This window comes from Pristis pectinata, chromosome 2 (genome assembly GCF_009764475.1).
Source record: "Pristis pectinata isolate sPriPec2 chromosome 2, sPriPec2.1.pri, whole genome shotgun sequence".
Taxonomy (NCBI): Eukaryota; Metazoa; Chordata; class Chondrichthyes; order Rhinopristiformes; family Pristidae; genus Pristis; species Pristis pectinata.
The window spans coordinates 143063910-143089471 of NC_067406.1; the positions used below are offsets into that span (position 1 = coordinate 143063910).

The window sequence follows — 25562 nt, forward strand, 5'->3', positions numbered from 1 at the left end:
TGATTTCAGCATAAAGTGCACCAGTGCTTCTACTTCCTCAGGAGACTAATTCAGCATGTCCCCGTTGACACTCACCAATTTTCATATAGGCACCATAGAGAGCATCCTATCCAGATGCATCACGGCTTGGTACGGCAAATGTTCTGCTCGTGGCCACAAGAAACTGCAGAGAGTTGTGGACACAGCTCAGCACATCACGGAAACCAGCCTCCCCTCCATGGTCTCTGTCTACACTTCTCACTGCCTTGGTAAAGCAGTCGACATAATCAAAGACCTCACCCACCCTGGACATTCTCTCTTCTCACCCCTCCCCCCCCCCCTCAAAATCAGGCAGAAGATACAAAAGTGTGAAAGCACATACCACCAGGCTCAAGGACAGCTTCTATCCCGCTGTGATAAGACCATTGAATGGTCCCCTTGTACGATGAGATGGACTCTTGACCTCACAATCGACCTCATCATGACCCTTGCACCTTATTGTCTGCCTGCACTGCACCTTCTCTGTAACTGTAACACTTGATTCTGCATTCTGTTATTGTTTTCCCTTGTACTACCCTGATCTACTGATGTGATGAAATGATCTGTATGGATGGCATGCAAAGGTTTTTCACTGTGCAGCGGTATACATGACACTAAACTAATTTACCAAGACTCCCTTTTGTGACTGAAGGCCTCGTAAGAAATGAGCATTCAGAGAACTTCAACGTGGTCACATTAATATTCACATTAATACATTAAACCAGAGTTTACCGCTCTCAGCTACTTGCCTGAGCACAACTTTCTACACTGACCTCCGATCAATTAGAAAGGCATTTGACATCACGAGCCTATTCTGCTGTTCCATTTCTTTGTAGTTGATGGCCTCTTCATTCCATTGAACTTGGCTCGGTAACTGTTCCTACATTTACCTGATAAAAAAAAACAACTGCTCCCACAAAATCAACAGCTGGGATGGAGTGTTCCAGATTTCCACTTGTTTTCAAGGTTTTCTCTATCACCCTGCTCAATTCCTTCCATCACCCTGAGTTAATCACGCACAATCTTCTGTACTTGAGGAATAAATAATCTCAAGGGCTTGTGAAATTCACCACATTACACAAGTAATATCCGAGTAACATTTCACTGTACAACATGCTCGGCAGGTTTGGTTTCCTTACCTGTGCAGTTCACCTGCTGCCTTTCTCCACATAAATACTTATCTCCATGCAGTGTGCTGGTGGAATTCATATCAGCAGCTGACTGGTTACACCAGGCAAAACCTAGACGGGAGAATAACTTTTAATTTGCAAACCTTAAAAAATTTACTGGTTTACATAAAACCAGACAATGTCATTGAGCCATAGAGACATACAGCACAGGTACAGGCCCTTCGGCCCAACCAGTCCATGCCAACCGCGGTGCCCACCCAGCAAGTCCCAACTTCCTGCGCTCAGCCCATATCCCTCCAAGCCCCGCCCCTCCATGTACCTATCCAGGTGCTTCTGAAATGATACTGTTGTACCTGCCTCACCCACTTCCTCTGGCAGCTCGTTCCATACACTCACCACCCTCTGCGTGAAAAAGTTGCCCCTCAGGTCCCTTTTAAATCTTTCCCCTCTTGCCCTAAACCTACGCCCCCTAGTTCTGGACTCCCCTACCCTGGGGAAAACACTGTTACCATCCACCTCATCTGTGCCTCTCATAATTTTAAACACTTCTAAGGTCATTCTCCTATGTTGCAAGGAATAAAAACCCAGCCTGTCCAACCTCTCCCTATAACTCAGGCCATTGAGTCCTGGCAACATCCTCAGAAATCTTCTCTGCACTCTGTCCAGTTTAACCACGTCTTTGCTACGTGTCCAGTGATTATCCACCCTGTAAATGCTGACCCCCACCCCACCACATCTTGTTCAATTCCTCCCTCTCCCAGCAGCACCCTCACCCCTTGCACCCAGTACTGCTCTGTAGAGTGTTCAGTGGGTATGTGATCAAGTAGGTATCACACCCATTCCCGTTTCCACAAGGGTGGGTTAGACTAAAACTGCCACCCTAAAGCACAAGCAAAATCCACATAACAGAATTCTCAAGTGCAAATCCAGGAAGATACAGATTAATTAGCCCGACCAGCATATCTATAGTTAATACACCTGCAGTGATCTCTTGGAACATAATGGTAAATTCTTCAGTCCCAACTCACACAATCAAGCCAGTGGTGATCCTCAGATACAGAGAAATGCTGACTCATTACCAGCAAATGTTTAAACTGGCATAACTGGATAAGTAGAAATGCTTAAACAGCTTACAAAAGTTCTGCGTGTTCCCAGATACAGATAAAAAGAAATTTCCAGTTGTATTGGTCCTTGATGGAAATGGGATGCCTCAGAATAATCCACAACCACTTTTAAAGTGCAGTCACCGTTGTAACAGAAACACAGCAGACAATTTGAGTACAGGAAGATTGGGCAAGCAGTAATGACCCAATAATCTACTTTAATAGTGTAATACAAGAAATAAAATATTGTCCAGGACTCCAGAACTGTCTAGTTCTTTTTTTTAAAATAAAAGAGAGCAGAAAGTGTTTTGGTTTAAGAGTTTGTTTGCAGTACAGTGCAGCAATGTCTCACTGATGTGCCCAGAGTTTTGTGTCGAAGGTGCTGCAGTGAAACTTAAACCCAGAGCTTTGTGACCAGTAGCTGAGAGCGCTACTCATTGGGCCACAGTCGACACTTTGTACAAATGAAAAATACTACAGATGCTGGACATTTAAAATAAAAACAGAAACTGCTGGAAATAGTCAACAGGTCAGGTCACATCTGTGGGAAGAGAAACAGAGTTAACGCTTCAGGTTAAAACCTGAAACCTTTTATTTTAGGCATTCAGCATCTTTTTCAGTTTGTTTTTAATTTCCATTTACTTGTTGAATTTATTGCCACTTCTCTTCCAGGAGTGCCCAACCTGAAGAAGCTCCACTCTGCTCTCCAACACAACACATGTCCGTCTCTCTTGCCTTGTTCATCCTCAGTGGTCTGTTTCCCCATGTTGTTAACACAGACTTTATTTACAACAACACAAAGTGCAGGGTTACAGGGAAAGAGGGGCAGAATGGAAATAATAGGGTTGATTCAATGGGTCAAACAGCATCTTTCAGTACCATCAAGATTCTAGATTCTACACTTCTGTAAAAGGATCCTCTTATAATATTGATCACCAGCCCTGCACATTTCAGTGGGAATGATTTGATTTAATACTGGACATCTGGCAATTTCATAATCACCACTGAGGCCACATCCGCAGGAGACAAAGTTAACTGTAGCGACCTTAACGGGGCAGGTAGCTGTACATCAGGGGCAGTTTATGGCCCAAATCCAGAAGCTGACCACATTTAATGAGAGAACAAAGGGCTCTGCCTTTGTAAAAAGGAGAGAGACATAGACAGAGACAGAAAGATGTGTACTTGTTAAAGTTTAACCACGTTCTTTCATCTCTGACCCCTTGTGGTTGGTGACTATCCACAAGTATATTATTCACCACATAGTCATGAGTAAAGGCTCCATGTGTCTGGGTTGGTAGCTGGAGCTTTGGAAATAATAGCCTGAAGCTATCAAGTTAAAAACCATTAAGAATACTTTACTCAAGCAAATAAACAGAGAGACCACAATTGGAAACCCTACTGTGTGACTAAAGGACTTGTTTCTTTACAGGTGACATTTCACGTTAGTATGTGGTTTGATGGTTTCAATAGAGCTAAAGTTAGACCATAAGACAAAGGAATAGAAGTCGGCCATTCAGCCCATCGAGTCTGCTCCACTATTCTATCATGAACTGATCCATTCTCCCATTTAGCCCCACTCCCCCGCCTTCTCACCATAACCTTTGATGCCCTGGCTACTCAGATACCTATTTCTGCCTTAAATACACCCAATGACTTTGCCTCCACAGCTGCCCGTGGCAACAAATTCCACAGATTCACCACTCTCTGGCTAAAGAAATTTCTCCGCATCCCTGTTCTGAATGGGTGCCCTTCAATCCTGAAGTCGTGCCCTCTTGTACTAGACTCCCCTACCATGGGAAACAGCTTTGCCACATCTATTCTGTCCAGGCCTTTTAACATTCGAAATGTTTCTATGAGGTCCCCCCTCATTCTTCTGAACCTCAAGGAGTACAGCCCAAGAGCGGTCAAATATTCCTCATATGTTAACCCTCTCATTCCTGGAATCATTCTAGTGAATTTTCTCTGAACCCTCTCCAACGTCAGCACATCCTTTCTTAAATAAGAAACCCAAAACTGCACACAGTACTCCAAGCGAGGTCTTACCAATGCCTTATAGACCCTCAACATCACATCCCTGCTCTTGTATTCTATTCCTCTAGAAATGAATGCCAACATTGCATTCGCCTTCTTCACCACCGACTCAACCTGGAGGTTAACTTTTAGGATATCCTGCACGAGGACTCCCAAGTCCCTTTGCATCTCTGAATTTTGAATTTTCTCCCCATTTAAATAATTTCCTTTTCGCTGCCTCGCATCCTTCTTAAATAGCGGAGTGACATTTGCAATTTTCCAGTCCTCCGGAACCATGCCTGGAATCTATTGATTCTTGAAAGATCATTACTAAAGCCTCCGCAGTCTCTACAGCTACTTGCTTCAGAACACGGATACAGTAGTGCAAGTTTTGAAGTCTGTATTTTCGAACATGAAATTCAACCCCATTTTGAATATTTAATTCCATTGAAACTGACTTCTCATCTGAAACCTCACTAAAACTACTGGAAATATCTTTGACCACCTGGAATGTAATTCATACCTGTGATTTTTGTAACATACTAAAATTGTATTGAATAGTTGTTGCAGGTGCCAGACAAGAGCGGGTGAGAGGGATTAAGATCCTGTTTGCTCAAGACAAGAAGGGAGGTTTGTGTGAGAAACTTTGTACAGGATTAAAGGAGAAACTTTAATCTCAGCTGTTAAAGGTTAGTGAGGCTGAACCTTAAAAGTAACAGCTCTCAGCCTGAAAGGCACAGCAGTTAGATAAAAGTCAGTCACCTACAGACGGCAACAGGACCGCTGAGACAGAGGCTGCAGTTAAGGAAGGATGAATCTGGTCAGTCACCAAAACTCACGCTCATCAGATCAACCCTGAAACAGTCACGAGTAAATCTGGCTGCAACTCATAGCACCGAGGGGTAGAGAGAAAGGGAAAGAAATCGTAATAACAGCCGTCACATTAAGGTTACCATAACCTCTTAACTTTGCATAGTTTTTCCACCACAGGATAAGGAATTCTGGTCTCTTATTACTTAAATCCCTAATCAAGACTTCCGCACAACGGTCGTTACTCAATTACCAGCTGGTCGTAAACATGGATAGGCAGAAGAAAACACCATTCCAACACCATGGGGAAGTTTCAACAGCATTAGGGAGTTTGTCATCATCAGGAATGGAGGATCAAAACTTGGTATATTGTTCTGTTATTGTCACTTATACTGAGGTACAGTGAAAAACTTGTCTTGCATACCGCCCATACAGATCATTTCATCACAACAGTGCATCGAGGTAGTCAAGAGAAAACAATAACAGAATGCAGAATAAAGTGTTACAGTTACAGAGAAAGTGCAGTGCAGGCAGACAATAAGGAGAAAGGCCATAACGAGGTAGACTGTGAGGTCAAGAGTCCATCTTATCATACTAGGGGACCATTCAATAGTCTTATAACAGTGCGATAGAAGCTGTCCTTGAGCCTGGTGATATGTGCTTTCAGACTTTTGCATCTTATATTTTGGATCATATCCATCTTACTCTGAAACTGAGACACAAGAGATCCTGCAGATGTTGGAATCTGGAGCAACACATGCACACAATGCTGGAGGAACTCAGCGGGTCAGGCAGCATCTATGGAGGGAAATGGACAGTCCACGTTTTGGGTCGAGACCCTTCATCTGGACTGAAGGGTACAGGGGAGATTGCCAGTACAAGGAGGTGAAGGGGGCAGAGCAAGAGCTGGTAAGTGATAGGTTGGTTGAAGAACAGGAGAGCAGCAAAAATCACCGGGGCGGGAGGAAGTAAATGGAACTCTGGCCCACATCAGGGTGATGAGGCTTGAGTCCTTCATCAAAGACACCAGTACATATTCCAATCTGTTACTGCACTGTGGTACTAAAGGAACACAGCACTATAGGTGCTATCTCTTCAGTGATAATCTGAACCAAGGTCCCTTCTGTATTCTCAAGTTGACGTTTTGATGGGGGGGGGGGGGTGGTGGGCAGCAATAGAAGGATATTGGTCAAATGCAGGCAAATGGGCCTGGCTCAGGAAGGCACCTTGGGCAGCATGGACCAGTTGGGCCGAAGGGCCTGTTTACATGTTGTATGACTCTATAACCACAATCATACCTCATAAACGTCAGGCCTTGTGACTACAGCTTAAATAACTTGCAACTGTACACTGCCTTTAACACAGTAACCTGTGCCAATAGATGTGACACCAAGCTTTGCTGGTGGAGAGGAGAGAGATATATTTAGAGAGGGAATTCCAGAGCCTGGCACCTCAGTGACTGAAAGCAAATCATCAAGTGATTCAGCAGTGAACGCTGGTGATACACAAAAGCACAAAATGAGGAGGTCAGAGATAGAACATAGAACAGGACCTTCGGCCCACAATGTTGTGCCAACATAGCTAATCCCTCCTACCTACGGAATGCCCATATCTCTCCATTTTCCTCTCATTCATGTGCCCGTCCAAGCCCCTCTTAAAAGCCCCCAATGAATTTGCCTCCACCACCCTATCAGGCAACGCATTCCAGGCATCCTCCACTCTCTCAGTAAAAAGTGAACCCCTCACATCTGTTCTGATCTCAGAGGGTTGCAGGGATGGTGAAGATAAAGGAAGGGGTGGGGGGAATGATATAGAACAGTATAACACAGGAACAGGCCCTTCGGCCCACCATGTCTATGCTGACCATGATGCCAATCTAACTCATCCCATCTGCCTGCACATGGTTATACCCCCTTTCCCTGCCTCTTCATGTGTCTGTCTAAACATTGCTTCCACTACTCCCTCACAGCCCATTCCAGGCATCTACCTCTCTGTGTAAAAAAAACCTGCCTCATAAATCTCCTTTAAACTTCCCCCCCCCCCCCCCCCCCCACCTTAAAGCTGTGACCTCCAGTATACGACTTTTCTACCCTGGGGAAAAGATTCTGACTGTGTACCCTATCTATACCTCTCATAATTTTATAAACTTCTATCAGGTCTCCCCTCAACCTCTGACACTCAAGCGAAAACAACTCAAGTTTGTCCAACCTCTCTTCATACTCTCTAATCCAGACAACATCCTGGAGAACTTCTTCTGCACCCTCTCCAAAGCCTCCACATCCTTCCTGTAATGGGCTGACCAAAACAGCACACAGTACTCCAAATGTGGTCTCACCAAAATTTTATATAGCTGAAACGTGACTTCTTGACTTTTATACTCACCACCCCAACCAATGAAGGCAAGTATGCTGTACACCTTCTTTACCACTCTATCCATCTGTGCGGTCACTTTCAGAGACTTGCACCCCAAGATCCCTCTGTACATCAATGGTTCTAAGGCTCCTGCCATTGACTGTAATGTTCCTTTAACATTTACCCTCCCAAGTGCAAAAACCTGCACTTGTCTGAATTGAACTTCATCTGCCATCTCTCCAGTCATATTTCCAACTGATCTATCTTCTGCCAGCAAGGGCGATGATGAAACAATTTGAAAGCAAGGTTGAGAATTTAAACTTCAAGGCCTGGCTGGGGAGGGAGAGATTCAACACAGCAGCAGCATTTTGGAAAAGTTCGCAGTTCTGTTCAAACTGAATCTAGCTCCATGAATTTATTTGTTCTGGGACTTCAATCATTGATATCAAAGTCAGAAATTTAACCAGGATATTGCTCTGACAGCTAAAAAAACACATTGTGAAAAGTCCTCAGTGTAATTTTTTGTAAAGAAGGTTTACATAAAAAATAAAGCTTATCTTACAACCTTACATTTTAAAAGCATTGTAAGCAAATTCGATAAAGTTGAGATTGTTAAAATAACATGACGACTGTAATCTTGTTTGCAATTGTATCCAGGGAAAGTGACACAGCAGATTTCAGGAGGTTGTCCCATTGCCCAACACAGTGTCTTGTGAAACAGATGGTTATAACTGGGTTTGACAACTTGCGGGTGTTGCAATTACACTACACCTTTGAGCTTAGAGGGAATGAAGCTCATTCAGCTGTTGTGGAGCAACTGAATCTTGCACCACAAAGGGACATCCAGCCCACGTCCTCAGTCTCACCTGTGACTACTTCTGGGAAGGCACCAGGAGTGCAGACCCACCAGAGATGGAGGTACAGAGGTGTACAATGGGGACAGCAACTGAATATGGTTGGGACAAGGATACTGCCCTGAGGAACACCAAGGTTCTACAGAAACACAAGCTGTTCTTCCATCACTTCCAAATGAGGGATAAACATACCTGACCTTAAGTTACCAAACTACCTGCCTCCAATGCCCTGTCCATGAATGTATTGGTCAGAGTGACAACTGCATTGTCCTTGCAGAGACAAAGCCCTATTTCAATAATGGGGACACTCTCCATCAGAATGAACTAAATGGGTGGATTCAGAACACCTCTGGCAGGTTAAAACCATACGTGAGTTAGGCTGGAGACCACCTGAAATACCAGCCCCATTATAACCTGGAATGGATAAAAGAGCCAAGTTCCGGAGAGAGGTGAAAAACATGATGATGCTGGAGGAACTCAGCAGGCCAGGCAGCATCCATGGAGGAAAGCAGGCGGTCAACGTTTCAGGTCAGGACCCTTCTTCAGTACGAAAGATAGGAAAAGGGGAAGCCCGATATATAGGAGGGAAAAGCAGAGCAGTGATAGGTGGACAAAAGAGGGGAGGCGGGGTGGGTACAAGGTGGTGATAGGTAGATGCAGGTAAGAGATAGTGATGGGCAGGTGTGGGGGAGGAGGGGAGAGCAGATCCACCGGGGGAGGGGTCAAAGGTAAGGAGAGAGAGGGAAAAAAAGGGGTAGAAAAAAGAGATAGGCTGAGGAAGGGAAAAAGAAAAAAAGCATGGGGGGGGGGTGGGGATGACCTAAAGTGGGAGAATTCAATGTTCGTGCCGTTAGGCTGCAAGGTTCCAAGACGGAAAATGAGGTGCTGTTCCTCCAGTTTATTATAAGACATCCACATAAACACCGTAGTTCCCACAGCCAGAAATTTCCAACATTCTCCTCCAAGAATAACTGTTGAGATCAGGAAATTGACAGGAAATGACAAAATTGAGACTGATAGACTTCTGTTGGATAAACACACTGGGATATCAGAACCAGGGAGGTCCTGCTGCTCAGAAGGGAAGGGAGGAGAAGAGGAAGGCAGTAGTGATAGGGGATTCAATAGTCAGGGAAACAGGAGGTTCTGTGGCAGTGAGCATGAATCCCAGATGGTATGTTGCCTCCCAGGTGCCAAGGTCCGGGATGTCACTGATCAGGTCCACAGGATTCTAGAGCAGGAGGGAGAACAGCCAGAAGTCGTGTTTCATGTTGGTATCAACGACATAGGCAGGAAGAGGGATGAGGTCCTGAAAAGTGAGTTTAGCGAGTTAGGCAGAAGGCTGAAGAACAGGACCTCAAGGGTAGCAATCTCGGGATTGCTCCCAGTGCCACGCGACAGTGAAGGTAGGAATAGGAGGAGATGGCAAATAAATGCGTGGCTGAGAAGTTGGTGCAGGAGGGAGGGGTTTTGTATCATTGGGATCTCTTCTGGGGAAGGTGGAACCTGTACAGAGAGGATGGGTTACACCTGACCCTGAGGAGGGCCAATATCCTTGCAGCCAGGTTTGCTAGGGTGGTTCAGGAGGGTTTAAACTAGTTTGACAGGGGGAAGGGAACCGGAGGAGTAGGTCAGAGGAAGAAGGGGATGGGGAAAAGTTAGATCTGACAGGTAGAGAGGCTTTGAGGAAGGAGAAGGAGAGTACAGGCTATAACAGTAGGAAGGTGGATGGGCTAAAGTGCATCAGGAATAAGGGAGATGAACCAAGAGCTTGGATAAGTACATGGGTCTATGATATTGTGGCTATTACAGACGTGGCTGACATCAGGGCAGGAATGGATATTGAATATTCCTGGTTTTCAGTGTTTTAAAAGGGATAGGGAGGGGGGGAGAAGAGGAGGATGGGTAGCGATACTGGTCAGGGACACTGTTACAGCTGCAGAAAGGGTGGATAATGTAGAAGGATCCTCTCTAGAGTCAATATGGGTGGAAGTTAGGAACAAGAAAGGGGCAGTTACCCTCCTGGGAGTATTCTATAGGCCCCCTGGTAGCAGTAGGGATGCTGAGGAGCAGATTGGGAGGCAGTTTTTGGAAAGATGCGAAAATAACAGGGTTGTTGTAATGGGAGACTTCAACCTTCCAAATATTGATTGGCACCTGCTTAGTGCCAAAGGTTTAGATGGGCAGAGTTTGTTAAGTGTGTCCAGGACGGATTCCTGACACAGTATGTTGACAGACCGACTAGAGGGAATGCCATATTAAATCTAGTTTTAGGTAATGAACCGGGACAGGTGACAGATCTATCGGTGGGTGAGCATTTAGGGGACAGTGACCATTGCTTCATAACCTTTAGAATTGTCATGGGCAGGGATAGGAGCAAAGAGGATGGGAAGATATTTAATTGGGGGAAGGCGAATTATGAGGCTATAAGGCGAGAACTTGGGAGTGTAAATTGGGATGACATTTTTGAAGGGAAATGTACTATGGAGATGTGGTCGATGTTCAGGGATCTCTTGCAGGATGTTAGGGATAAATTTGTCCTGGTGAGGCAGAGAAGGAATGGCAGGATGAAGGAACCGTGGGTGACGAGAGAGGTGGAACAACTAGTTAAGAAGAAGAAGGCAGCACACGTAAGGTGTAAACAGCAAGGATCAGACAGGGCTCGTGAGGAATATAGAGTAGCAAGGAAGGAGCTTAAGAAATAGCTGAGGAGAGCGAGAAGGGGACATGAAAAGGCTTTGGTGATTAGGGTTAAGGAGAATCCCAAGGCTTTTTTCTCGTACGTGAAGAGCAGAAGGATGGTGAGAGTAAAGGTGGGTCCGATTAAAGACAAAAGGTGGGAGGATGTGCCTGGAAGCTGTGGAAGTGGGTGAGGTTCTCAATGAATACTTTTCTTCAGTATTCACCAAGGAGAGGGGTCTTGATGATGCTGAGAACAGTGTAGGTGAGGGTTATGTTCTAGAGTATATAGATATTGAGAGAGAGGATGTGTTGGAATTGTTAGAAATTATTAGGACAGATATTCCCCAGGCTACTTCGTGAGGTGAGGGAGGAGATTGCTGAACCGCTGGTTAGGATCTTTGAGTCCTCGTTGTCCACGGGGATGGTACCGGAGGATTGGAGGGTTGCGAATGTTGTCCCCTTGTTCAAAAAAGGTAGTAGGGATAGTCCAGGGAATTACAGACCAGTGAGCCTTACGTCTGTGGTGGGTAAGCTGTTAGAAAGGATTCTCAGAGATACGATCTATGAGCATTTAGAGAATCATGGACTGATTAGGGACAGCCAGCATGGCTTTGTGAAGGGAAGATCTTGCCTCACAAGCCTGATAGGGTTCTTTGAGGAGGTGACCAGGAAGATTGATGAGGGTAGTGCAGTGGATGTGGTCTACGTGGATTTTAGTAAGGCGTTTGACAAGGTTCCACATGGTAGGCTTCTTCAGAAGGTCAGAGGCCAAGGGATCCAGGGAGGCTTGGCAGTGTGGATTCAGAATTGGCTTGCCTGTAGAAAGCAGAGGGTTGTGGTGGAGGGAGTGCATTCAGATTAGAGGGCTCTGACTAATGGTGTCCCACAGGGATCTGTTCTGGGACCTCTACTTTTTGTGATATTTATTAATGACTTAGATGAGGGGGGTGGAAGGCTGGGTTAGCAAGTTTGCAGATGACACAAAGATCGGTGGTGTTGTGGATAGTGCGGAGGGCTGTCGAAGCTTACAGAGGGATATTGATAGGATGCAGAGCTGGGCTGACAAGTGGCAGATGGAGTTCAATCTGGAGAAGTGTGAGGTGGTACACTTTGGAAGGACAAACTCCAAGGCAGAGTACAAGGTAAATGGCAGGATTCTGGGCAGTGTAGAGGAGCAGAGGGATCTGGGGATTCATATCCACCGATCACTGAAAGTCACCTCACAGGTAGATAAGGTAGTTAAGAAAGCTTATGGGATGTTAGCTTTCATAAGTCGTGGGATCGAGTTTAAGAGCCACGAAGTAATGATGCAGCTTTACAAAACTCTGATTAGGCCACACTTAGAGTACTGTGTCCAGTTCTGGTCACCTCATTATAGGAAGGATGTGGAGGTGTTGGACAGGGTGCAGAGGAGATTTACCAGGATGCTGCCTGGATTAGAGAGTATGGATTATGAGGAGAGACTAAAGGAGCTAGGGCTGTTCTCACTGGAGAGGAGGAGGATGAGGGGAGACATGATAGAGGTATACAAGATATTGAGAGGAATAGATAGAGTGGACACCCAGCGCCTCTTTCCCAGGGCACCAATGCTCAAAACAAGAGGACGTGGCTTTAAGGTAATGGGTGGGAAGTTCAAGGGAGACATCAGAGAGAGGTTTTTCACCCAGAGAGTGGTTGGGGCATGGAATGCACTGCCTGGGGTGGTGGTGGAGGCTGATACGTTGGTCAAGTTCAAGAGATTGTTAGATAAGCATATGGAGGAAGTTAAGATAGAGGGATATGTGGGAGGAAGGGGTTAGATAGTCTTAGGTGTGGTTTGAAGGGCAGCACAATATGGTGGGCTGAAGGGCCTGTATTGTTCTATGGTTCAATATCTGACTAGCCTCCTCCTGACCCGACGTACCCAGACTAAACCTGCCTGATTAACTGACTTGAAATGCAATTATTTCCCCCCAAAATGGCCCTGGGAAATGCTAAAGTGGTAAAGGATACAAACTTTCAGAATATTCTCGAGGTCTGTATGAAAAACAACTGCACAAGGACAGACACTTTGGCCCACGCATCACCTGGACCTGTGTGTCAGGAGGCTGACAGCACCGGTGTGCTGGCTGGGTGCACTGTATTCAGGGGCTGGTCATCAGGAAATCACCCTCAAGGTTCACAAGTAATCTGAATCCAGATCGAAACGCAAGTGCAAGTGTTTCCGCCATGTGATGGGGCACTACTTCGATTCATGTCAGTCAGCCCATTGCCTCTGTGCCCCAACCTATGGGCATCCACCCCAACACTCCCTCTCCTCTATCCTTCACACAGGCCTACACATCTACAGCAGCTCTCCGTGAAGCTCCTGCTGAATCTTCTCCCTCCACACTTCCATGCAGCGTGTCCCAGGTCACGGCCACTCGTCGATGATAAAACTTTCTCCTCTTCCCTCTGGTTCTTTTGCCAATTGTCAGAGTCATACAACATGGAAACTGGCCCTTCAGCCCAACTGGTCCATGCCGACCAGGATTCCCATCTAAGCCAGTCCCATATCCCTCTAAACCTTTCCTATCCAAGTACCTTTTAAATGTTGTTAATGTACCTGTCTCACCCACTTCCTCTGGCAGCTTGTTCCACATACGAACCACCCTCTGGGTGAAAAAGTTGCCCCTCAGGTTCCTATTAAGTCCCTCGCCTCTCTCCTTACACCTATGCCTTCTCGTTCTTGATTCCCCAATCCTGGGAAAAAGACTCTTTCCAGCTTAATGGCATCTTTCCTATGGCAGGGTGACCAAAACTTAATACAATATCTCAAATGTGGCCTCACCAATGTCTTGTAAAAGTGCAACATAACATCCCAACTTCTTTACTCAATGCCCTGACTGAAGGCCAGCGTGCCAAAAGCCTTCTTCACCACCCTGTCTACCTGTGATGCCACTTTCAGGGAACCATGTACATGTACTCCTGGGTCCCTCTGTTCTCCAACACTCCCCAGGGCCCTGCCGTTCACTGTGAAAGTCTTACCCTCATTTGTCTTCCCAAAAGGCAACACCTCGCACTTATCCGAATTAAACTCCATTTGCCATTCCTTGGCCCACTGACCCAGCTGATCAAGATCCCTCTGTAAATCCTGATAACCATTTTCACTGTCAATGACACCACCTTTTCTTTTTAAAGAGTCATCTGTGAACTTACTACTCATGTCTTGTACATTCTCATCCAAGTCATTGATACAGACAACAAATTAGCAATGGGACTAGCACTGATTTTCTTAAATCTGTTATATTGTCACCAACCTCCCTGCCACAGGAAACAGTTTCTCCTCAATTACACTCTGAAAATCCCTCATGATTTTGAATTTTCTATCAAACATTCCCTGGGAGAATAATCCCAGTTACAACTCTCAGCAGAACTTAGTAACAAAGGAGTCAGAACAAATTGGCAAGTTGGTAGGTGACATCAATTGGAATGTCAGACATAAACATGGAACAGTACAGCACGGGAACAGGCCCTTCGGCCCACCATGTCTGCGCCCACCATGATGCCAGTCTAACTAATCCCATCTGCCTGCACATGGTCCACATCCCTCCATTCCCTGCCTGTTCATGTGTCTGTCTAAATGCCTCTTAATTGTTGCTGATGTATCTGCTTCCACCCCCTCCCCTGGCAGCACGTTACAAGTACCTACAACTCTGTGTAATAAAACTTGCCTTGTAAATCTCCTTTAAACTTTCCAACTCTCAGCTTAAACCTATGTTCTCAGCTTAAACCTGTGTCCTCTAGCATCTGACATTTCCACTCTGAAAAATATTCTGGCTCTCTACCCTATTTATGCCTCTCATTATTTTATAAACTTCTATTAGGTTTCCTCTCAGCCTCCGGCGCTCCAGAGTTTGTCCAACCTCTCCTTGTAGCCAATATACTCCAATCCAAGCAACGTCCTGGAGAACCTCTTCAGCACCCTCTCCAAAGCCTCCACATCCTTCCTGTAGTGTGGTGACCAGACCTTCACACAGTACTCCAAATGGGGCCTGACCAGTTTTGCTGCAACACGACTTGCCAACTTTTATACTCAATATCTTGACTGATGAAGCAAGCCTGCTATATGCCTTCTTTACCACCCTACCTACTTGTGTTGCCATTTACTGTACATTTTCCTCTTGCATTTGACCTCTCAAAATGCATCATCTCACACTTGACCCGGATTAAACTCCATCTGCCATTTCTCCGCCCAAATTTCCAACTGATCTATATCCTGCTGTATCATTTAACAATCTTTCTCACTATTCACAACTCCACCAACCTTTGCAACAAACAATCTGCTGAAGGAACTCAGTGGTTCAAACAATATCTGTGGGGGGAAAGGAATTGTCAACATTTTGGGTCAAAACCCCGCATCAGGACTGAGAGTGGAGAAGGAAGGCAGCTGGTGTACAGAGGAGGGAGTGGGGGTGGGTAATAGGTGGACCCAGGAGGGGCAAACAGAGCTGTGGAGGAGGGGAGGATGAGGGTGGCTGGAGGGAGATGGTAGGGGACATAAGGTGCAGGAACTTGTTTAGAAAAATGAAAATGGCCATCAGGATGGACAGTCAGTGTGGTCCTCATGCTGGGTCTGACCAAAAACCTCAACAATTTCTTTCCCCAACAGATGCTGCTCGACCTGCTGAGTTCCTCCAGCAGATTGTTTTTTGCTCAAGACTCCAGCAGCTGCAGTCCCTGTGTGTTCACTAATTTTCATGTTGTCTGCAAACTTGCTAATCCAACCAGCTACATTTTCATCCAAATCATAGAGGTCCCAGCACTGATCCCTGTGGAACACCACTGGTCACAAACCTCCATCACTACCTTCTACCTTCTATGACCAAGCCAATTTTGCATCAAAAGCTTTATTAAAGTCCATGTAGACCAGATCCGCTGCCCTGCCCTCATCAATCACCTTTGTCACCTCCTCAAAAAAAACTCAATCAGGACTTCCCCTGCACAAAGCCACACTGACTATCCCTAATATGTCCAGGCTTTTCCAAATGTGAGTAAATCTTATTCTTAAGAATTTTCCCTAATAATTTCCCTTTAATTGATGCAAGGCTCACTGGACTATAATTTCCTGGATTATCCCTGTTGCCCTTCTGAAACAAAGGAACAACACTGGCTATTATCTAGTCCTCTGAGATCTTGCCTGTAGCTAAAGAGGATACAAAGATCTCTTTTCTTGCCTCCCTCAGTATCCTGGGATAGACCCCATCAGGCCCGGGGGATTTATCCACCTTAATGCTCTTTAAGAGTCCCAGCACCACCTCCCCCTTCATACCAACATGCCCTCAGCATACCGCTCCCTGATCTCACTATCTTCCACGTCCTTGGTGAATACTGATGCAAAGTACTCATCTAGAATGTCACCCATTTCCTCTGGCTCTATGCGCAAGAGAAATTAGAGATATTTATTTATTAGTCACATGTACATTGAAACACACAGTGAAATGCGTCATTTTGCGTTACTGAGAATGTGCTGGGGGCAGCCCGCAAGGGTCACCACTCGGTGCCAACATAGCATGCCCACAGCTCCTAACTTGTACATCTTTGAAATGTGGGAGGAAACCAGAGCACCCAGAGGAAACCCACGCAGACACAGGAAAATTCCCTCCTTTGTCCTTTGAGTGGACCTACCCTTTCTCTAGCTACCCTCTTGCTCCTAATATACAAATAAAATGTCTTAGGATTTTCCTTAACCTACTTACCAAGGTTATTTCAGTCCCCTTTTAGATCTCCTAATTTCTCAAGTTCTTTCATATTCCTCAAAGGGCTTGCCCAATTTCAGCTTCCTGAACCTTACAAGTGCTTCCTTTAACTTTTTGATTAAATTTACAAAATCTCTTGTCATCCAAGGTTCCCAAATCTTGCCATCCTCATCTTCCTTCCTCACAGGAACATGCTGGGGTCCTGAACTCGTACCAGCTGATCTTTAAAAGACTCCCAAATGGGGGAACAAATGGGGACCTGCCGATACAATGATCAGTGGTGAACTAAATGCAAGGAGTTAAGAGCCAGGGATCTATAACAGACAATACTTCAGATCTGCAGATGTGGTTAAGTGGCAATCTCATCAATACAGGAGAAAGCCGAGGCTCTTAGGGAATCAGTGGAGCAGAGAGCCAAGGCAGACACACTGAAGGTCCAGACTGCTCTGTTCAAACAACAATGGGCACTGAATTTACTTTTGTTCAACTGCTGAGAAAAACATTTCAGTTTGATTGATGGTGCAGACAGAAACAATGAAGATGGAGTTCACAGGCGAAAGGAAAGTACTCAAGATGCAAATGAGAGGTGAAAGGCAGTACAGATCAAGTACCTCAGGTAAAACGGTGGATGTAAACTGAACAGTCTGTAAATAAGTAATCAAATGTCCAACTAAACTAATCCCTTCTGCCTACTCAATGTCCACATCCCTCCATTCCCTGCACATTCATGTGTCTGTCTAAGAGCCTCTTGAACGCCTCTATCGTATCTGCCTCCACCACCACCCCAGGCAGCACATTCCAGGCACCCACCGCTCTCTGTGTAAAACTTGCCCCACACATCTCCTCTGAACTTACCCCCTTTCACCTTAAATGCATGCCCTCTGGTATCAGACATCTCAACCCTAGGAAAAAGATACCAGCTGTCTACTCTATCTGTGCCTCTCATAATCTTATAAACCTCCGTCAGGTCTCCCCTCAGCCTCTGCCGCTCCAGAGAAAACAGCCCAAGTCTGTCCAACCTCATAGCACATGCCCTCCAATCCAGGCAACATCCTGGTGAACCTCTTCTGCACATTCTGCAAAGCCTCCACATCCCTCCTGTAATGGAGCAACCAGAACTGAATGCAATTTTTTGCTCTAAATCCTGCAATTTCCTCCAACTGGAGTTCCTATTGGAGCACCTTCACCAGAAGGACTGCAGTGGCTCACCCCATCTTCTCAGGGGCAAGGAGAGAGCACACACTGCAGGCTCTTGATGAACTGTGGATCTGAGGCTCCCCTTGTGCTCTTCATATGAATGATCACAGGGGACGATTGGGTTGTTCTCCTGGTGAATGTGGCCAATACTTCTGCCTCAAGCAACATCACTGAAAACAAGTTATCTGCTTTGTGTGAGTGGCCAATCTCCTCACTGACCTCTGCATCTCCCAGATCTGAAAATGGACTTGAAATCCCGTCAAGCATCCATAGATTCATACGGTCAAACAGTTGGCAAAATAGTCCAGCAAATGGAATATTTTTGCAACTAAACTTTTAAAAATATATAATGTGGATTATGGCTGGAAATGTGGACCTGTTAACCAATAGGAACCTATAATAGGGAGCAGGCCGACAGCAGGACCAAGCTCACTCTGAGGCACCAAGATGGATGATGACCAACATGGTTTGTAGCAGGCAGACCAGAAATCATCTCACGAACCGGAAGGCCATGGGTCCAATTGCACAGAACCTGTTTCACACAAATCTATCCTGCAGTCACTCTGGGCTCTTCCTGTTGCAGAATTTAGCCCAAGTTCAATACAAAAGCGAGGAAGAAGCTACAACACCCAGGCTATGGCCCCAACACCCAATTCACATGATGACCTCTGCTCGTCCATTTCACTGCTCACCCCACCTCACCTGCCCCTTCCGCCAACCTGCCACCTTCCCATACCTTGCTTTTCTCACCTCCCCTCCTGTGGGTCACATCTCCCCTCACCTATTCCCTCATGTTCCCGCTCCACCCTACCTGTTCCCCTTCACCTCATTGTCCTCCTCACCTCTCCCTCCCTCCCACTCACCTGTCCATCCCTCATTTGTCCCTCCCCACCCATCTCCCCCTCCCCTGCCCTCCCATCTCCTTCCCCCTTCCCACTCCCCCTCCCTCCCTTCCCCTGCCCCCTCGCCTCCCCACTCACCCACCTGCTCCCCCTTCAACCACCTGTTTCACCCCTCACTCACCTGTTCACCCCTCTCACTCACCCACCTGTTCCCCCACTCCTCCCTCACGTTCCTCCCTCACCCACCTGTTCCCCCCTCACCCACCTGTTCCCCGCCTCCTTGCACATCTGTTACCCGTTCCCCCTCCTCCCTCACCAGTTCTCACCTCCTCCATCACCTGTCCCCTCTCACCTGTTTCACCCCCACCTCCCTCACCTGCTCCCCCTCGCCTGTTCCCCCTCTCCCTCACCTGTCGCCCTCCCCCTCACGTTCTCCTACCCCTTCACCTGTTTCCCCCTCACCTGTCACCCTCCCCCTCACCTGCCCTCCCTCACCTGCTTCTCCCCTTCTCCCTCCCTCACCTGCCCCTCTCCCTCCCTCACCTGCCTCCTGCCCCCCCACCTGCCCTCCTCCTCCCTCCCTCACTTGCCCTCCTCCTCTCCTCTCCTCCCCGACCCTCCTCCTCCTCCCCCACCCACCTCCTCCTCTCCTCGTACCCCCTCCTCCACCTCCCCCCTCCCCCTCCCACCCTCCTCCTACCCCCTCCCCCACCCTCCCCCACCTCCTCCCACCCTCCTCATCCTCCCCCCTCCTCCTCCCTGCCCCCCTCCCACCCTCCTCCTCCCTCCCCCCTCCCCCTCCCACCCTTCCTCCCCCTCCCCTCCTCCCACCCTCCCCCTCCTCCTCCCACCCTTCCTCCCCCACCTCCTCCCCCCTCCCCCCACACCCTTCCTCCCCCCTCCCCCTCCCACCCTTCCTCCCCCCTCCCCTCCCACCCTTCCTCCCCCGCCCTCCTCCTCCCACCCCCCCTCCCCTCCACCTCCCACCCTCCTCCTCCTACCCCTCCCCCTCCCACCCTCCTCCTCTTACCCTCCTCCTCCCCTCCTCCTCCTCCCACCCTCCTCCCTCCCACCCTCCTCCTCCCTCTCCCCCTCCCCCCCTCCCACCCTCCTCCTCCCCCTCCCACCCTCCTCCTCCTCCCCTCCTCCTCCCCCTCCCACCCTCCTCCTCCTCCTCCCCCTCCCACCCTCCTCCTCCCCTCCCACCCTCCTCCTCCTCCCCCCCTCCCACCCTCCTCCTCCTCCCCCCCCACCCTCCTCCTCCTCCCCTCCCACCCTCCTCCTCCTCCCCCCTCCCACCCTCCTCCTACTCCCCCCCACCCTCCTCCTCCTCCCCCTCCCACCCTCCTCCTCCCCCCTCCCACCCTCCTCCTCCTCCCCCCTCCCACCCTCCTCCTCCTCCCCCCTCCCACCCTCCTCCTCCTCCCCCCTCCTCCTCCTCCCCCCTCCCACCCTCCTCCTCCTCCTCCCCCCTCCCACCCTCCTCCTCCTCCCACCCTCCCACCCTCCTCCTCCCCCTCCCACCCTCCCACCTCCCCCTCCCCCCCTCCCACCCTCCTCCTCCCACCCTCCTCCTCCTCCCCCCCTCCCACCCTCCTCCTCCTCCCCCCTCCCACCCTCCTCCTCCTCCCCCCTCCCACCCTCCTCCTCCTCCCCCACCCTCCTCCTCCTCCCCTCCCACCCTCCTCCTCCTCCCTCCCACCCTCCTCCTCCTCCCTCCCACCCTCCTCCTCCTCCCCCCCCACCCTCCTCCTCCCCCCCTCCCACCCTCCTCCTCCTCCCCCCTCCCACCCTCCTCCTCCTCCCCCCCTCCCACCCTCCTCCTCGCCCTCCCCCCCACCCTCCTCCTCCTCCCCCCCTCCTCCCCCTCCCACCCTCCTCCTCCTCCCCCTCCCACCCTCCTCCCCCTCCCACCCTCCTCCTCCTCCTCCCCCTCCCACCCTCCTCCTCCTCCCCCTCCCACCCTCCTCCTCCTCCTCCTCCCACCCTCCTCCTCCTCCCCCTCCCACCCTCCTCCTCCTCCCACTCCCACCCTCCTCCTCCTCCCCCTCCCACCCTCCTCCTCCTCCCACCCTCCTCCTCCTCCCACCCCTACCCTCCTCCTCCTCCTCCCCCCCCTCCCACCCTCCTCCTCCTCCTCCCCCCCCTCCCACCCTCCTCCTCCTCCCCCCTCCCACCCTCCTCCTCCTCCCCCCCCCTCCCACCCTCCTCCTCCTCCCCCCCTCCCACCCTCCTCCTCCCCCCCCACCCTCCTCCTCCTCCCCCCCCCACCCTCCTCCTCCTCCCCCCTCCCACCCTCCTCCTCCTCCCCCCCACCCTCCTCCTCCTCCCCCCCTCCCACCCTCCTCCTCCTCCCCCCCTCCCACCCTCCTCCTCCTCCCCTCCCACCCTCCTCCTCCTCCTCCCGCCTCCCACCCTCCTCCTCCTCCCCCCTCCCACCCACCTCCTCCTCCCTCCCACCCACCTCCTCCTCCTCCCCCCTCCCACCCACCTCCTCCTCCCCCCTCCCACCCACCTCCTCCTCCCCCCTCCCACCCACCTCCTCCTCCCCCCTCCCACCCACCTCCTCCTCCTCCCCCCCACCCACCTCCTCCTCCCCCTCCCACCCACCTCCTCCTCCCCCCTCCCACCCACCTCCTCCTCCCCCCTCCCACCCACCTCCTCCTCCTCCCCCCTCCCACCCACCTCCTCCTCCCCCTCCCACCCTCCTCCTCCTCCTCCCCCCTCCCACCCTCCTCCTCCTCCTCCCCCCTCCCACCCTCCTCCTCCTCCTCCCCCCTCCCACCCACCTCCTCTCCCCCTCCCACCACCTCCTCCTCTCCCACCCTCCTCCTCCCCCCCCACACTCCTCCTCCTCCCCCCTCCCACCCTCCTCCTCCTCCCCCCTCCCACCCACCTCCTCCTCCCTCCCACCCTCCACCTCCTCCTCTCCCACCCTCCCACCCTCCTCCTCTCCCACCCTCCCACCCTCCTCCTCTCCCACCCTCCTCCTCCTCCTCCCACCCTCCTCCTCCTCCCACCCTCCTCCTCCTCCCCCTCCCACCCTCCACCTCCTCCCACCCTCCTCCTCCTCCTCTCCCACCCTCCTCCTCCTCCTCCCCCCCCACCCTCCTCCTCCTCCCCCCCCACCCTCCTCCTCCTCCTCCCCCCCACCCTCCTCCTCCTCCTCCTCCCCCCCCCACCCTCCTCCTCCCCCTCCCCCCCCACCCTCCTCCTCCCCCTCCCCCTCCCCCCCCACCCTCCTCCTCCCCCTCCCACCCTCCTCCCCCACCCTCCTCCTCCTCCCCCTCCCACCCTCCTCCTCCTCCCCCCCCACCCTCCTCCTCCCCCTCCCCCCCCACCCTCCTCCTCCCCCTCCCCCCCCACCCTCCTCCTCCCCCTCCCACCCTCCTCATCCTCCTCCCCCCCACCCTCCTCCTCCCCCTCCCACCCCACCCTCCTCCTCCCACCCTCCCCCCCCACCTCCTCCCACCCTCCCCCCCCCCACCTCCTCCCACCCTCCCCCCCCACCCTCCTCCTCCCCCCCTCCCCCCCCACCCTCCTCCTCCCCCCCACCCTCCTCCTCCCCCCCCACCCTCCTCCTCCCCCCCTCCCCCCCACCCTCCTCCTCCCCCCCTCCCCCCCACCCTCCCCCCCACCCTCCCCCTCCTCCTCCTCCCACCCTCCCCCTCCTCCCCCTCCCCCCCTCCTCCTCCTCCCCCTCCCACCCTCCTCCTCCCCCTCCCACCCTCCTCCTCCCCCCTCCCACCCTCCTCCTCTCCCTCCTCCTCCCACCCTCCTCCTCCTCCTCCTCCTCCTCCACCTTCCTCACCTGCTTCCCCCCCTCACCTGCCCTCCTCCCCCTCCCTCCTCCTCCTCCCCCTCCCTCCTCCTCCTCCCCCTCCCCCTCCCACCCTCCTCCTCCCCCTCCCACCCTCCTCCTCTCCCTCCTCCTCCCACCCTCCTCCTCCTCCTCCTCCCCTCTCGCCCGCCTCCTCCTCCTCCCTCCTCACCTGTCGCCAGGACGAGGCTGAACGCTCGCCCCCACCGCCAGCCGCCCATGGTCGGTGCCTCCGGACGCGGCCGCTTGTCTCGGGGATCCCGGGCGACGTGTCGCTGCCTCTGGCCGGGGGCGGCCGCTCGGCCGGTCAGCGCAGCCCTAGCGCCTGGTGAGCAGCAGCGCAGAGCCGCCGGCAACCTCCGCGCATGCGCCAGCCGCTGGCTCAGCGCCGGCAAAGCGAAGCCGCTGCAAAGTTTGCAGACATGCAACGGTGCAGCGCAGGACTGCAACCTCCAGTGCAACTCCGGCCAGTGCAGCGTTGCAGAGAGCGGCTCCGTCCAGCAACTCCGAGGAGGTGACGGGGTCAGGCCAGCCGTCTCACTATCCTAGCTGCAACTACGACAGATCCGTGCAACCGGCGTGGCCGCGGTTCTGGCATCGTGAGCTTTGTAACTGGGGTTGGCTGGATCCCGAGTCTCTCTCATTTATTAACGAGAGACGGGTCTGGGTTGGGCTAACAGTGGAAAAATCCAGGCGTGGGCACAGAACCTGCACTTCGTGTCTTATGTTGTTCACCTTGCACACGTGTACATTAAATTTATGTTAATTTAAGTTTGTTTATTTAAAAAATCATTGCATTTATATCCTTGTGTGTATGTCGAGGGCAATAAACTTGAACTGAGCTCTGGACCTCTGCAACAAACCATCTGCTGGAGGAACTCTGGGTCGAGCAGCATCTGGGGGGGGGGGGGGGAAAGGAGTTATCGATGTTTTGGGTGGAAACCCTGCATCAGGAGGTAGCCGGGGTAAAGAGGAGGGAGTGGGGTTGAGACGGGGTCGGTGGACCCAGGAGGGGCAAATCTGCTGGAGGAACTCAGTAGGTTGAGCAGCACCTGTGGGGGTGGGGGGAAGGTATTGTCGATGTTTCGGGTCGAAATGGTGCATCGGGACTCTGGAATTCTCTGGCCCCAAGGCTGGTGGAAATGGGTTTAAGTGAAGGTGGATAAATAATTTGGCATCTCTAGGAAGAGGCGTATGGAGAATTTTGTTTCATTTATTCAGGGGGTGTGGGCTTCGCAGGCTGAGCCAGCATTTAATTGCCCATCCCTAGTTGCCCCTGAGGAGGTGGTGGTGAGCTGCCTTCTCGAACTGCTGCAGTCCCTGAGGTGTGGGTGTACCCACAGTGGTGTCAGGGATGGAGTTCTAGGGCTTTGACCCAGCGACGGTGAAAGAACGGTGATATATTTCCAAGTCAGGTCGGTGTGTCACTTGGAGGGCAACTTCCAGGGGGTTGTGTTCCCCGTGCTTTTGCTGCCAGTTGATAGAGGTGGTGGGTTTGGAACTGGCACAGACGAGGAGTTGAAGCCAGCATGGATCAGTCATTATAATATCAAATGTTGGCACAGGCTTGAGGGGCCGAGTGGCCACCTCCTGCTCCTGTTGTGTCCTTGTGATACTGCTCTGATGTACAGTGAATGGTCAGGTCCTGGGGAGTGTTACGGAACAGAGGGACCTTGGAGTGCAAGTACATAGTTCGCTGAAAGTGGCGTCACAGGTAGACAGGGTGGTGAAGAAGGCATTTAGCACGCTGGCCTTCATCAGTCAGGGCACTGAGTATAGGAGTTGGGACATTATGTTGCAGTTATATTAGACTTTGGTGAAGGCCGCGCTTGGAATATTGTGTACAGTTTTGGTCACCCTGTTATAGGGAAGATGGTACTAAACTAGAAAGAGTGCGGAAAAGATTTACCAGGATTTGCCTGGACTTGGGGGCCTGAGTTACAAGGAGAGGTTGCGTAGACTAGGACTTTATTCCCTGGAACGTAGGAGATTGAGGGGTGACCTGATAGAGGTGTATAAGCTCATGAGGGGCATAGACAGGGTGAAAGCACACAGTCTTTTTCCCAGGGAGGGGGAGCTAAAAACAAGAGGGCATAGGTTTAAGATCAGAGGCGAGAGATGTAAAAGGGAGATCAGGGGCAGCTTCTTCACACAAAGGGTGGTGTGTATTTGGAATGAGCTGCCAGAAATAGTGATTGAGGTGGGCACATCAGCAACATTTAAAAGCCATCTAGATAAGTCCATGGATAGGAGAGGTTTAGAGGGCTATGGGCCAAACGTGGGTAGATGGGACCAGCTCACTGGGCAACACAGTCGGCATGGATGAGTTGGGCTGAAGGGCCTGTTTCTGTGCTGTGTGACTCTATAACTCAGCCAGGTGTACTGACATTAAAAGTGTGGCATTCTGGTTCATTCTAAACACTCCCCACCACTCCGCACCCCCCCCCCCCCAACTCCCATTTTCCCCACAAGTATATGTCAACTATTCGAGGGCTCAGTTCCAAGTCTGCTGAAGGTACAACAGTAGATCGGATTGTAAGTAGGGAACAGGGTGTAAAGAGGCTTTAAGGGGATGTGGAGAAGCTGAGAAAGTGGTGAGGACGTGGTAGATAGAACAGACTGTGTGAAAATGTGAGGACATCCACAATGCTGCACAGAACAAAAGCAGAGTTTTTAATGTTGCTAGATTGGGAAATGCAGATCTTCAAAGCAGCCTGGGTGACACCCAGTGACACCAGGGTGCACACAAGTCACCAAAAGATCAAATGTAGCTGCAGCAGACAATTAGGAAGACAATTGGTTTGTTGGCATTTATTACAAGAGGATTTGTTTACAGGTGTAATGATGTCTCAGTGCAATTGTATAGGACCTTAGTGAGACTTCACCTGTGTATTACACACTGTTTTGGTCTCCTTACTTTAAGGAGGATAGAGAGAGCGCAACAAAGGTTCACCAGGAGACACAAGAGAGACTGCAGAAGCTGGAATCTGCAGCAAGGAACAATCTGCTGGAGGAACTCAGTGGGTCGAG

At 50.8% G+C, this 25562-nt stretch overlaps 2 protein-coding genes across 3 annotated transcripts in view; one reads left to right on the forward strand and one right to left on the reverse strand.

The window, feature by feature from the left end:
* LOC127585290 (probetacellulin-like) overlaps nt 1–23293 on the reverse strand; it is a 43461-nt gene extending 20168 nt beyond the window's left edge. Inside the window, exons 1-2 of one of the 2 annotated variants that reach the window (XM_052042640.1) lie at nt 22705–23293; nt 1158–1259 (exon numbers count right to left, since the gene is read on the reverse strand). In XM_052042640.1, the coding sequence (XP_051898600.1) occupies nt 1158–1259; nt 22705–22753 (151 nt within the window). In that variant the 5' untranslated portion in view covers nt 22754–23293. Of the gene's footprint in view, nt 1–1157; nt 1260–2282; nt 2392–22704 lie in introns of those variants that run through there. The other variant, XM_052042649.1, reaches the window with a different exon arrangement.
* LOC127584378 (uncharacterized) overlaps nt 22752–25562 on the forward strand; it is a 40316-nt gene continuing 37505 nt past the window's right edge. Inside the window, exon 1 of the mRNA XM_052041157.1 lies at nt 22752–23046. Coding sequence (XP_051897117.1) covers nt 22752–23046 — 295 coding nt within the window. The remainder of the gene's footprint in view (nt 23047–25562) is intronic.